General features: G+C 45.0%; 2 protein-coding genes across 4 annotated transcripts in view; one reads left to right on the forward strand and one right to left on the reverse strand.

Annotated features, from left to right (window-relative positions):
- Positions 1-1,378: 1,378 nt before the first annotated feature.
- Positions 1,379-6,518, reverse strand: KIAA1143 (KIAA1143 ortholog). The gene is made up of 3 exons (XM_024566183.4): positions 6,326-6,518; positions 2,491-2,635; positions 1,379-1,845 (listed from the first exon to the last, which is right to left on the reverse strand). The coding sequence occupies exons 1-3, from the start codon at positions 6,431-6,433 to the stop codon at positions 1,634-1,636; spliced, it is 465 nt and encodes a 154-aa protein (XP_024421951.1). The 5' UTR covers positions 6,434-6,518; the 3' UTR covers positions 1,379-1,633.
- Positions 6,519-6,556: 38 nt separating this feature from the next.
- Positions 6,557-13,361, forward strand: part of KIF15 (kinesin family member 15) — a 47,837-nt gene continuing 41,032 nt past the window's right edge. Inside the window, exons 1-4 of one of the 3 annotated variants that reach the window (XM_045199840.3) lie at positions 6,557-6,709; positions 7,821-7,863; positions 8,372-8,555; positions 10,509-10,585. In XM_045199840.3, the coding sequence (XP_045055775.2) occupies positions 6,691-6,709; positions 7,821-7,863; positions 8,372-8,555; positions 10,509-10,585 (323 nt within the window). In that variant the 5' untranslated portion in view covers positions 6,557-6,690. Of the gene's footprint in view, positions 6,710-6,795; positions 6,817-7,820; positions 7,864-8,371; positions 8,556-10,508; positions 10,586-13,361 lie in introns of those variants that run through there. The other 2 variants (XM_053930470.1, XM_053930469.1) reach the window with 2 other exon arrangements.

Here is a 13,361-nt window from a genome sequence, read left to right on the forward strand (position 1 = left end):
TTGGTAAAAGTAGGCCCAGCAATGATGCAGCCTAGGAAAATGAGTGGCGTGTGTAACCAGTGAGTGCACATTCAGGACAGTATTGCCGAACAGCTCCAGGCCCCGGCTGTGTAACTGAGAGAATTTCAGGGCTCCCAGCCCACTCACGAGGCACTTCTGAGTATTTTTTACACTAGTTCTGGAAATGGGGAAAGATAGATGTGGTACCAAATCCATGACCGGATGCTCTGAAATTCATAATTCCTGATGGCTGCGGCTAGTGAAGGTTTTGGCTGACTCACAATAATAAGGAAAATTGTCAGGATTTTAAGCAGGATCCTGAAAGGCTCTGGCTTTTCTGTGCTTCTCCCTTTCCCTCCCCCAAACTGGAGAAATCTCTCATTCAGATGGTCTTTCAAGTAAGTGAGAAATAGATAAAGTTCTAGAATAATTAATCATCCAAGAAAAAAGGTATGTACCAAAATAAATCCCAGAAGGAACAAAGCTTAAAATGTAAAAAATAAAAACAAAGAACGAGAACCCAAGTGATTCTTTATCTGATACAGAGACCAACAACAAAAAAGACTGAGAGATCACATAATTTACAAATTAGTAAGAAAAATACGACTACACTAATGAGAAATCAACAAAAAATTAACTGGACAATGAAATACAAAATGGTCTGTTAAATATGAAAAACAGCTTAGTCTCCCTGGTAAATCAAAGAAAATGCCAATGAAATGTAACTAGCAAACACCATCTTCAGTACATCAAATGGACAGGAATGAAGATGGGTTCCAGCCCATGACTGGTGCACTGTTGTGGATGAGGCAAAGTGTAAAATGGTAAAAACCGCTTTAGAAAGCAACTATTCAAATACTTTTCACAATAGATGTAAATTAAACCACTGTGCTGTACGCATTAAACTTACACAGTGATTTATGTCTGTTTCTCAGTAGAACTGGACAAAGGGTCATGCTTGCCAAATCTGTCCTTTAGCATACAAAAACCTAGTGGCTTTGTTAAGCAGACTTCCACTTGTATCTCTCTCTTTAGTTTTACCAACGACAGTCACCATGTTATGCATTAGACCCTGATTTGTATCAAGATCATTCGTATTAGATCCTCACCTGTCCAAGACCCGCCTGTATCTCATAACCTGCCAGAACTCTCATACGGCTACTGTTAGCAGGCGGTAGGGAAGTATTCTTAACTAGACACATGATTGTCTCCCACCCAAAGTGGGGTTTTGCTAATGAGAAAGGTAAAATAAGGGATCTTTTAAGTACAAAATTAATGTAGCTATTCATGTCAGGTGTTTGAATTTTACTAACCTGGAAAAATACTCAAAATATAATGTCAAGGGAGAAGCAGAATAGAGGACACAATACAATCTCAATTTTGTTAAAAGTTATAATTTACATACATACACGCCCAGATGGGAATTAACAAAGTGTTACTACTGTACTAGTTAAGGACTACAGATTCAGCATTTCAAGTCAAAGGAGTATGGACGGGTAGACATAGTTTTTATCTTACCGAATTCTTTTTGCGTTTTCTATAATGCACTTGTATTATCTTTATAATAGGAAAATAATATTTTTAAAACCACCCCATATGCTCCCAGAGACTAAGTCCAAAATGTTTATACTTATTAATTTTCATCATCACTGTCAAAAGAAAGGAGGCTACTGTTTTTGATTTGCTTTTGTGAGTTCTTTTTAACTGGCTCCTGCTTATTTATTTCATCTTCGCTTGTCTTTTTCTTTTTTGAGCTTGCTGTTAAACCTGAGTATTTTTCATCTGGGGAACGCTTGACTGGTTTTCGATACATGATTCTTCCATCAGCTGAAGATGGTTCTTCCTCTGCAGCAAAAACAAAGTTACAGAACTTTTTTCTCCTCACTGTTTTGCCTTTCTCAGAGTCACATGGCAGGAAAACCTTATACTGTATTTAAGGAAAACCTGGACTCAGTTCAGTTTGGTCTTCTCCTCTGCCGCCAGCTACATGCAGACCCTCAGTGAAAACTCGCTGACCTGTTCCCTAATATTGCCGTCCTTCATTAATTACAGTAAGGCTGTGTTTTTAACTATTTTGAAAAGTGACTGTAACTCCATTTTCCCCTAAACAATGTAATCCATAATTACAAATAATAAAAAATATACTACATAGCATACCACACTTCAGGCACTAATTAAATAGATCTCTGTTGACTAGTTTATGAACCTAACCACCTATCTTTTTAAGGAACAAAATGTTTTTACTTAAATTCACACTTAATCCTCCTAACAACCCAAAAAGGTGGGTACAATTACTGTCCCCATTTTACGGATGAGGTAACCAAGGTTGAGAGGCAAAATAACTTGTTCAAGGTCACACGTCTGGCACGTGTTAAAGCCGAAGTGTGAACCTAGGACTGTCTCCTTCAGACGTACCATAGTATTACATAAAATGACTTCATACTCCCGGCTCCTTGAACTGTTAGAAAAACCGATTACACTCAGACTTACCTGCTTTGGCAGCCTTTATTTCTGCTTTAATTTTCATGACTTCTTCAGCTGACAGGTCTCCCTTTTTTAAAACCACCACTTGAGGCTGTTCATCTTCTTTGTCGCTGTGGTCACCATCTTCATCCGCGAGCTGAGGCTGGATTCTCTAGGGGACAACACAGACATGACTTGTAGGTCGCTGGCCCTGAACCAAATACAACTGCTGTCTCTATGAGAAACTCTCATTACTAAGGTCAGAGGGGTAACTTTATTGACTAAATGTGTTTGGCAATGAATTTTCAAGTCACTCTTAACAGCCTAACCTGCCAAGTAGGGAAGCGGTCTGGCTGCCAGCTACCCTGGGGTGCCCACGCCATGGGATTAGTCTTCTCGGCAGGCCCCCAGCTGCAATGCCCAGTGCGGGGGCCCCCCAGCCTGCTCAGGACAGTGCAGAACTCCATCTCTTGTCTCTGCTCTTCATCAGCCCTCGCCACTGCCATCTCTTCTCAAACTGTGACAAAAAAATAAACGCCCCCAAGGACAGAAAGCAGCAAGTAAAAGGTACTCTTTCTCCCACCTCTGCTCGTCTCTCCTCCAAACAGCTTGTGTAGGAGGTACCCCATCAGCTGCTTTCTAAGTGTGTAAAAACACGGAGGTACACGAAACATTGTGTGTGCGAACAGGTCACTGGACATGCTGCTACGTGATGTGCTTTCAGTTTTTTAAAGATTTTATTTATTTACTTGTTTTTTAGAGAGAGGGGAAGAGAGGGAGGAGGAGGGGAGAGTAACATCGATGTGTGAGAGAATCACTGGTGGCTTGTCGTTTGCACACGTCCCAGCCGGAGATCACCTGCAAACCAGGCATGTGCCCCGACCTGGACTTGAACGGTGCCTTTTAGCATGCAGCCAGGGCTGACGTGCTTTCTTTCCTTTTTAAATTATGAATTTCCCAAACATAAAAAGTACAAAGAATAGCAACAGAAACCAGGTACTTACTATATACACGTAACATTTAGCCAGTTGATTCAGATTTTTTAAATACGTCAGATACCATAAAAGCCCCAGCCCCTAACTTTTTACTCAAACACTATCTTTGCACAATACCTTGAGATACATATTTCCATATGTATTTTTAAGGATCTATTTTTAAAAACCACTACCTACTACTTAATTATATACATGATCCCCCTCTGGTTGACCAGTACCTTGTAAATAAAAATTTTTGCTTGCTTCTAGTTTTTTCCCACTATGATAAAATTTTTTCACGTGTTTTGGTTCACTTTTGCAAACTTGCATGTAAGATGAATTCATGGGAGTGGAACTGCTGGGCTGAAAGTCTTGCACTCGGTCACACATTATTCAAACAGCTTGTTAGCCCCCCTCTCACAGAGCCCTCCTTGTCCCCCACACAGGACAACAAAGCCCGGCTGCTCTGGCCTCGCCCTGTCACCGGAGAACTACCCTCCACTGTGCCCCCGGCCGCTGAGCTCCAGCCAGCTTTGGGTGCTGCAGACCCACGGACACATAAGCGCCTGTGCCCACCCTCCCTCTAAAGTTCCCAGTGCCCAGAAAACCCCACTGACCTGCCTAACTCCCACTCAAGCTACGCCCTTGACCTAGATCCTTTAGAAGTACTTTCCTGATCGCACCTGCCCCTTCTCACACTGCGCACAGCGCTCACAGGTAGCGTGTGCCACACAGTGTTACCAGTGTTTTTCTCTCCGCCCACTAAATGGCTGCCTGTGTCTAAAAACAGAGCCTCGCGAACAGCAGGGACAAGAAATGTTTGCTCATCTATTCTTGAATGAGCAACAGGATGAAAAACGATGGACTTTACTCACAGGCACATTCATCTATTTTGTCTACATCCCATGTCTGCTCCGTCACCGACAGGGGTGTTCTCTTTATCGATACCCGTTCACTAATTACGCATGAGTGCTGCCTATTGTCCTCTGAAAGTTTCCAATAAACACCCACAAACAAGTAGGTAATTGATAAGTACTTTTAGCTGAGGAAATGGGAAAGTGAAATAAAATCACTCCTGCTGTTCATTACATCGAGACAGAGAATCATCAATTCTGACTTTTCGTTTATACAACTGGCTGGAAAATGAGAAACAGTTCAAAGAACGGTGGCAGCAACCCCTGAGGACTGCGCAAAGCCACTCCTGAATTAGCTCTCCACAGGCAGGGAAGATGATTCAGAACTCGGTTATATAAGGAACTATTTTCTTTTTGTTAACAATGAATAGAATGCTGATTACATTGCCAAACCGATTACACATGAAGTTTGTTTCACAAACAAAGGAACATGGGTTGTCTCTTTAAGGAAAAGTCTGTTGACTAAATAAGCCCAAACCACTGGTATTGATTGGAAAGCTTTTCCTTCCAGAGCTCTCCTAAGGCAGCATTCCGAACTATAATCATTAAGGTGTTAGCTGTGAACACACGATCATCACTAGGACCTCAGGCGAGCCAGAAACTTAGGTCTCACATTTTCGGCATTGCTGAATCCATGTCCCTTTCTCAAGCTTCATCCTCTGCGCCATCATGCCGTTTTTGGTCCTGGGAATCAGTCACCCCTACCCAAAAACGGCTCCTTGTGCCTACTGAGCAGTCCATGTGGCCTCACCTCCAGCAGCCCCCCAATCACCTTTACACACATTCCATAACTCACCCCCTCTACACTTTTACCCATCCTGCTCTTTCCATTCCTACCTGCCGACCTAGTCACGCTCCAGATCCGATCTAAACATCCCCTCCTCCGTGAAGCCTTGCCTGATGACAGGCAGTCATCTAACCAATGTAACTTGTCACCCACTATTTTAGTGCCAGGCCCTGTACTAGGTGGTAGGGAAAAAACGGAGGCATTAAGATACTAACACAGGAGTGCAAGTAATTGCAATGCAAAACCATAGGGATTATTACAGATGATATGGACCAAGTGAAGAAGAGAGGAGGAATAACGGGGGGAGCTTCAAAAAGCATCAGAGGCCGTGACCTCTGAAGGCAGACATGAGGCAGGCAAGAAAGGGTTAAAGAATATGGCATTTGGGGATCCCATCTCTTGGTCCTTTCAGAGCCTGGCACAGTGCCTGGGTTTAGCACATACTCACTGAATTGAGTAATTTCAAATAAGTCAGTCTGTCTCTTAAGCTCTACGTGCCTTGAAGGGTGGGTCTTAGTGCAAGTGCCAGACACAAAGTGCTAAATAAGTAAATCCTTTATTTCTCCACACATCCCCTGAGCCCAGCAGTCTCTTCCTTGGGCGGGGGGGGGGGGGGGGGGGGAGGCGGGCAGGTTTGGGTGTGAACCAGTTAGGGTTGAAGCCTGGGAGGGCTCCAAAGTTGACCCACTGATCCCATCCCTGAACTATTCAGATGTGGCATTTGCATACTTTTTCCTAATGTAACAACAAAGCACAGGAACAGACCCAGAGGATTCCTCCAAAGATGTTTCAGACTCAAGGCCTACGGCATCGGGTCAGTTCATCAGGTGGCCTCAGTTTATCTGGAAAACGGGACGACACTACCATCCACGCTGCTAACTTTGGGTTTGGGAATAAGTGAGTGAGAAAGAGAAGGAAAGTGATCTTTCTCCACCCTCTACCAGGGACGAGGCGCTTTACTTGCGTCCAGGCATTGTCGAGAACTGAGCAGCCCCTTGAAAACGATAGAGTTTCCTGGACACAAGAGGCTGTAGTCGTTCGACCAGCCTGCGGTCCGAGGCCCCAGCGGATCGAGGGCCGGCGCGGGTGACGGGAGTGACCCGTCAGTACCTGGCCTCCCAGGCTAAGCAGATGCCGGAAGGAGCGGGGCGGGCCGCGTCTCCGCGCCGCGACGGGCCCGGGCTCACCTTGGTCTCCACGGTGGGTCCTTCCCTGTAGCCGACGCGTTCCTTGAAGCGGGCCAGGAACGCCGGCTCGGCCGGCCGCACGTAAGACACCTGGTTCCGTTTACTCATGGTTGCTCAGCGGAGGACTGGTTCCCCGCGTCGCCTCGAGATTGCACAGAGGCGATGGCGCCCATCGTGACGTCACGCCGGCCCAGCCTCCTGGCGTACGCCTGGCAATATGGCGGCCTCGGTGTTGCGTCAATGTCTGAAGAGGGCGCCAAATTCAAATTCGCGGCCATCTTGAGCGAGCGGAATCCCGGCTCGCAGCGCGCCTGGAGGTGTGGGCAGCCCAGCGTTGGTCTCGGGATCCGGGGGGTGAGGGCGCCATGGCGCCCGGCTCCAAAAGTAAGTATGGAGCCCCGGGCTTCGTTGCCCGTCCCTGCCCCCGCCCCCAAATACAGGGTTGAAAGAATGGCCGCCTCCCGCCTCCCGCCTCCCGCTGGGTGTGAAAGGTGGGTGCCACCTGAGCGTCTGGGGCGCTTGGAATCTCCTTGTCCCTCAAAGACTCTGATGGAACCGCTTTCTTCCCCTTGGGCTGGCCAGTGAACGAGACACGGGGCTGTCCCGGAGCGAGGCTCGTTCTTCCGTCCCTCCCCCGGCGTTTTGGAGCCGGCCTCTTCCCGTGTCCCGACCGGGGCAGCCTCGGTTGCCTTGCCTGAGGCTCGGCCCTAGCTCTCACCACTTTCTGCGTCTGTCACCTTCCGTAGGGGCGAACGTGACCACTGTCGGAGCACGTCTTTTTCCTTGGAGGGCTGTAGACTCTGAATCCACTGAGCCACGCCAGCCAGGGCTCTGGCTTTTTAAAAACAGAATCTTACCGCCTGCTGGTTGAGAATAGATGGGAGTTGGGCGATGAGGGAATGGGAGAGGCAGGGAGACGGACTGTTGTAGTCACTCGGGTAAGGGACGTTGCGGGCTTGATTCCCGGTGGTCGCGGCGGTGGGATTGACAAGTTGTAGGGTTCTGGATGTATTCTGGAGGTAGGTCAAAGACCGGCTGTCAGACTGGATATGAGCGTGAGAAGGAAGTGGTTCGGAATGACAGGTTGGGGCTGCGGAATTGGAAAGGCGCAGTTGTCATTAACTGAAATGGAGAGGCATGGCAGGGGGTGGGGGGTGATAAGGAGCTCGATTTTGGACACACTAAGTTTGAAAAGTTGCCTATTGGACGTCGAATTGGAGGTGTCAAGTAGGCAATAAATGGGGTTCCAGAAGGAGGTTTGAATCTTTGAATCATCAGTATACGCCCAGCATTTAGAACCATGAGACTGAACGTCGTCACCAGTGGAGTGGGTTCAGATAGAACAGAGGGAGACCAAGGCCAGGGCCCTGGAGCACCTGCTGTCGAGGGACCAGGACTGAGAAGGAGTGTCAGCAACTGAGGAGCAGGCTGGAGAAAAACAGTTTTTGTGTTGCACTTTTAAACACCTTTAATGACATCTTATCTTTTTTCCTAGATGAGTTACGCAGTGTGACAAATTGTCAGTCTAACCAGCCAAGGTAAGGAAAGACCTTGTTAGTGAGACCAGAACAATTAGGGATGTAGTTTTCCTAGAATAACCATTTAGCGTAGTAAGGGGTACTTGAAACGAGAGGTACTTATTTCAGAATTAAGCTTGGACCTTGGCAACTTAGAAGTGTCACATCTCCCCAGCCCTGCCCTCTTTCCCTCCAGGCCGAAAGATGGAATCGGCAACATAATTCTCCCTTGGGTGATTCATTGTGTTATTGCTATTGGAGGGAGATTAGGGACAAGCAGTGCTGGGAGCTCCTTGGACTCAACTCCCTGTGAGCTGATTTCAAGTAAAGGCTTGCGAAGGTGACTGTCCTGCAGCAAATGGGCAAAGGGTGAGGGTCACACAGGACAGTTATAAGAGGTGAATGTAGTAAGTCTTGGGCGTGGTTGGGGAAGCTCTCAGTATAGGAACACGAGAGGCGACATGAGCCTCGGATCCTGTTTTAGTTTTCTTTTCTCCAGTGAACTCGGCTCCTGCATTTTTGTCTTTAGCAATGACGGTGATGCCATCAAAGTCTTTGTGCGGATTCGCCCTCCTGCAGAGGGTTCCGGGTTAGCCGATGGAGAGCAGAACCCCTGCGTGTCCCTGCTGTCCTCCACGACGCTGCGGCTGCACTCCAACCCCGAGCCCAGGACCTTCACCTTTGATCACGTTGCTGGCGTGGACGCTACTCAGGTAAGGATGGTCTCAGACCCTTAACTCTCCATTTGGAACATGTAAGATTCTGTTATTTGTGAAGGTTTTCTTTCTGGTCTATTTAGTTTGATGGCTCTCAGATAAGGAACTATTCCATAAATGTTTTAAATTTAATTTTATTAAATAATTTTTTTCCTTCCATAAACCAGAACTTCAAGCCTACTTCCCTGCCCCTGTCCATCCAGTGGCGGTGGTTAGTGAAGCTGTAACTCTTCAGAGCCTCTCGGATGATTGATAGCACAGTGGAGCCGCCTGGTATAAGGGGCGTGTCTTAGTCAGCGCTGGCAGGTGTAACAAAAGTATTGTACACTCGATGTCCCAAACAAAAAACATTCATTTTTCATGGTTCTTGGAGGTTGAGAAGTCCAACATATCCAGGCCAGGAGGTCCAGGGCCTGGTGAGGACTCGCTCCCTGGCTGGTGGACACCTGCCTCCTCACTATCGGCTCTGGTGGAGAGATGGAGGGGCAGCGAGAGAACGGGAGAGTAAGGGAGGGAAGGAGACCTAATCACCTCGCAAAGCCCTTCTCCAAATGCCATCACATTGGGGATCAGGGTTCAACATATGCATTTTGGGGAGGACACAAACATTCAGTCCGTGACAGGGAGTGAGAGATTTAAGATTACTATGATGTCAATAACTGCTTTTCTAATTAAGGACAATTTAGTTAACATCAAGTCAACACTATCCAATAGAACTTTCTGCAGTGATGGAAATGTTCTGTATTTGTACTGTCCATTACAGTAGTTAAAGATTAAATAACATTTAAAATGCAGTTTCTCAGATAAACTAGCCACCTGTGCCTGTTGAGCACTTGAATTGTGGCAAGTTCATCTGATGACCTGACTTAAATTGTATTGAATATTAACTCACTTAAATTTAAATAGTCACATATGACTAATGGCTACTATAGTGGACATCACAGCTTTTGATTACTCCTTGTACACATGGGTGTTTTTGGTGAGTCATTTAGATCTTCTGTTGTTTTTTTCATCTAGGGCATGGCTGGGCAGTGGAAATATAAAGTGAGCCACATGTATAATTTAAAACATTCTAGTAGCCACATAAAAAAAATTTAAAAAAATAAAACAGCCCTGGCTGGTATGGCTCAGTGGATTCAGTGCCAGCCTGTGAACCAAAGGATAACTGGTTCGATTCCCAGTCAGGGCACATGCCTGGGTTGCTGGCCAGGTCCCCAGTAGGGGGCATGTGAGGGGCAACTGCACATTGCTGTTTCTTTCCATCTCTTTCTCCTTCCCTTCCCCTCTCTAAAAATAAATTAAAATCTTAAAAAAAATGTTTTTAAGGTAAAATTAATTTTAATTCTGTATCTTATTTAACCCAATATACCCAAAATATCCTTTCAACATGTAATCAACATATAGCAAGTTATTAATATTTTCCTTTTTTTTGGTGCTTAGTCTTCCACATCTGGTGTATATGCTATACTTACAACACATCTCAGGTTGGAGTGGCCACACCTCAGGTGCTCGATAGCCACCTGTGTATTAGACGGTGCAGGGCTAGGAATTCATGCTTTGTTGATAAAACTGCATCCGCTTACATGTACAATGAGAATAAAAATGAGATTCATTAGTACAAGCTTGTGAGAAAAGCACTGATGTAAGTATCGGGCTATATATTTTGTGCTAATACAAGTGTAACTACATGCGACTTGCTGGGCAAAGTTCTCTATGATGTCTAGATGTGAGCTTTAAATCTACAATCGTGTAGCTTAGTGGACACAAACATGTTTCAAGTTTTGTCAGTTTAGATGTTTTAGCCTTTTTTCTATAGTGGATGGAATATCCATGTTATCACAAATGTTAAACTTAAGCACACTACCTTTATTGTTATATTTCAGGGTGCAGTTTAGGAAAAGTGTTTTTGTTTTTATGAAATGTTAACATATTTGGTGCTTACCCTTGTAGGAGTCCGTGTTCTCAACCGTGGCCAAAGGCATTGTGGAGTCGTGCATGAGCGGTTACAATGGCACCATCTTTGCATAGTAAGTTGCTGAGTGTGTCCCTATGCAAGGTTACAATGACAAGTGCTTCCTATGGCTGATGTAGCAAAGTACCACAGACTTAGTGGTGAAGCAACACAAATTTATTATCTCACAATTCTAAGTCAGACATTGGCACAGCCTCACTGAGCTGAAATAAAGGTGTCAGCAGGGCTGTGTTCCTTTCTGGAAGCTCTAGGGGAGAATCCATGTTCTTCACATGACAGGCCACTCACATTACTTGGCTTATGGCTCCCTTTATCTTCAAGCCCAGCAGTGTGCAACCGCGACTCTTCCTTAGTCACGTCACCCTCTCACTAGGGATGGGACAGGTTCTCTAACTTTAAGGACTCATGTGATTAGATTGCCCCCACCTGCATAATCACCTGGAGAAGTGTGTCTACTTATAACGGGTTCTCGAATAACACCATTCAGTTACAACTTTGGTAAGATGCCACAGGAACTTAACTCTTGTATATTGATTAGCCTATGATGAAACTGGTTTTGTTATATGTCAGTTTCACTCGTAGTCACAGAACCTATTGATTCAATAAGTGGGGACTTACTGTATTTGGAATTTTGTAAGGGAGAGTCGTCATACACACACACATACGTATGTATTATGTATGTATTTGTATATAATGGACATAGTTATTTATAACTTGGGTTATATTATTTTCAGTACTATATTATATTTATCTTGTTGCTCATATGGTTCTAGCTTGGCCATTCGAGCTGTTTGAGGTTGATTTCTGTGTCCCATGGACACATCACATCTGTTTGGGTTTTTTAGCACTTGCCTACTTTCTGGTGCTATAAGATGCTCCTGGCTCATCTTGTATTTTCCCTGTCCCGGGCCTAAGATCAGCCATTTGCCAAAGAGCCCTTCTGACTGGAGAAGGGTACTGAGGAACCAAGGTCTGGGCATTAGGTGTGTTTGTTGCTACTGGGCTATCATTGCTTCTCGGCCTTCTCAGACAGAGCTAGGTAACACAGATACTAAGATACTAAGTCACGTGTATAGTTGCTTCTTTGTGTGCTCGCATCTATATTAAGCTAAACGACAGTTCATACTGATGTCTCTGACTCCAATCCAAAGGCTTAGAATTCACTGGGTTCATGCGAGAACCCAGTGAGTCCACAGGGTTCATCCTAGCCTCCCCTGTCTCTGTGACTTCCTGTGCTGGCAGTGAGAAAGCTGGCCCCGCCTTCGCTCCTCCCTGTATCTCTTTGTTCAACCCCAGTACCTGTGAGAAACAAATTTACCAAGTACACTGTTTATGTGCAGATCCTTCCATTTTTTTAAGCCTTACAATTTCCAATCAAAGCCTCATTTTCTAAAGTTGCTTAGGTCAGCTCCTTCTCTGCCCATCATCCGCTGCCGTGCAGTTACGATGTCCTCCTGCAGTGCAGCTAGATGCATTCCCTCTGGGGTCTCTGGCATCCTGGTTGATGTGCTTTGCTTGTTGATTGAGTTTGCGCACTTTAAAGTTCATCCTTTGTAGTGTACAATTCTGTAGAGTTTTCACAAATGCAGGCAGTCACGTATTTACCACCCACTACTGAAGAGAAACAGTTCCTGCTGTTTGTCACCTCTGCAGTCACCCACTCCCTTTCCCCTACTCCTGACGTCCAGGGTATAATAATGTATTTGACGTTCCTGTGTCTGCCTTTGTGGAGTGTCATATGAAGGGAATCACACTATATGTAGCCTTTTGGATTGGCTTTTTTCTTCTTAGTGAAATGCATTTAGGGTTCATCTATGTTGTTGAATGCGTCAATAGTACATTCCTGTTTTTTTTTCTGAATAGTATTTTATTGTATGGTGTACCACAGCTTGTTTATCCATTTTCTTGCTAAAGGATGTCTTGGTTGCTTCCAGTTTTTAGTGATTATATGTAAAGTTGCCACAAATATTAGAATATTGGAGTGATGATCCTGAATTTGTGTATGTGGGCAGGCCCTAAAATAATGCCAGAGACTTAATGTCAGAACATAAGCTGGAGTCCCAGAGAGCACTGAGACAGCCTTGGCAGTCACTCAAGGTGAATTTTAGTATCGTTTCATACATAGAAATACAATGTGAAAGTAATTATTTTTTTCCTTCCAGCAGTAGACTTTAAGCATTAAAAATTTTTAAAGATGTTTAAATTTTTTATTTTTAATTATAATTGACATACACTATTACATTAGTTTCAGATATACAACATAGTGATTCACCACAATGTATCCAGCACCCATCTGTTACTGTACATAGTTATTACGATGGTATTGACGATATTCCCTATGCAGTGCTTTACATCTCCTTGACTTATTTTCCCCCTTTTTGACCATCCCTAGTACCAATAGACTTTGTTTTTTCATCCTCACCCAAGGACATGCTTATTGATTTTAGAGAGAAGGGAAGGGAGGATGAAAGAGGGGAGAGACGCATTGCTGTGAGAGAGAAACAGCGGTCAGTTGCCTCTGGTACATGTCCTATCCAGGGACCACACTGCAACCTAGACGTGTGCGCTGCCCGGGAATGGAACCATGACCCTTCAGTTCACAGGACAACACTCCAGCCAACTGAGCCGCACTGGCCAGGACCCTAGCAATAGATGTTTTTATTTTTATATTTTATTTTATTTTTAGAGAGAGGGAGAGGGTGGGAGAAAGAGAGGGAGAGAAACATTGATGTGAGAGAGAAACATCAGTTGCCTCTCCTACACACGCCGTCCAAGACCAAACCCGCCACCCAGGCATGTGCTTCTACTGGGAATTAAACCAGCAACCTTGC

Source organism: Desmodus rotundus, chromosome 8 (genome assembly GCF_022682495.2).
Source record: "Desmodus rotundus isolate HL8 chromosome 8, HLdesRot8A.1, whole genome shotgun sequence".
Classification (NCBI taxonomy): Eukaryota; Metazoa; Chordata; class Mammalia; order Chiroptera; family Phyllostomidae; genus Desmodus; species Desmodus rotundus.

What these genes read in the sequence shown, in the direction of transcription:
- KIAA1143 (XM_024566183.4), bottom strand. Translation starts at nt 6,433, where the DNA reads ATGAGTAAACGGAACCAGGTGTCTTACGTGCGGCCGGCCGAGCCGGCG. An exon ending in GACCCACCGTGGAGACCAAG is followed by an intron (nt 2,636 to 6,325) that starts GTGAGCCCGGGC and finishes GTTGTCCCCTAG; the next exon opens with AGAATCCAGCCTCAGCTCGC. An exon ending in AATAAAGGCTGCCAAAGCAG is followed by an intron (nt 1,846 to 2,490) that starts GTAAGTCTGAGT and finishes TTTTTGCTGCAG; the next exon opens with AGGAAGAACCATCTTCAGCT.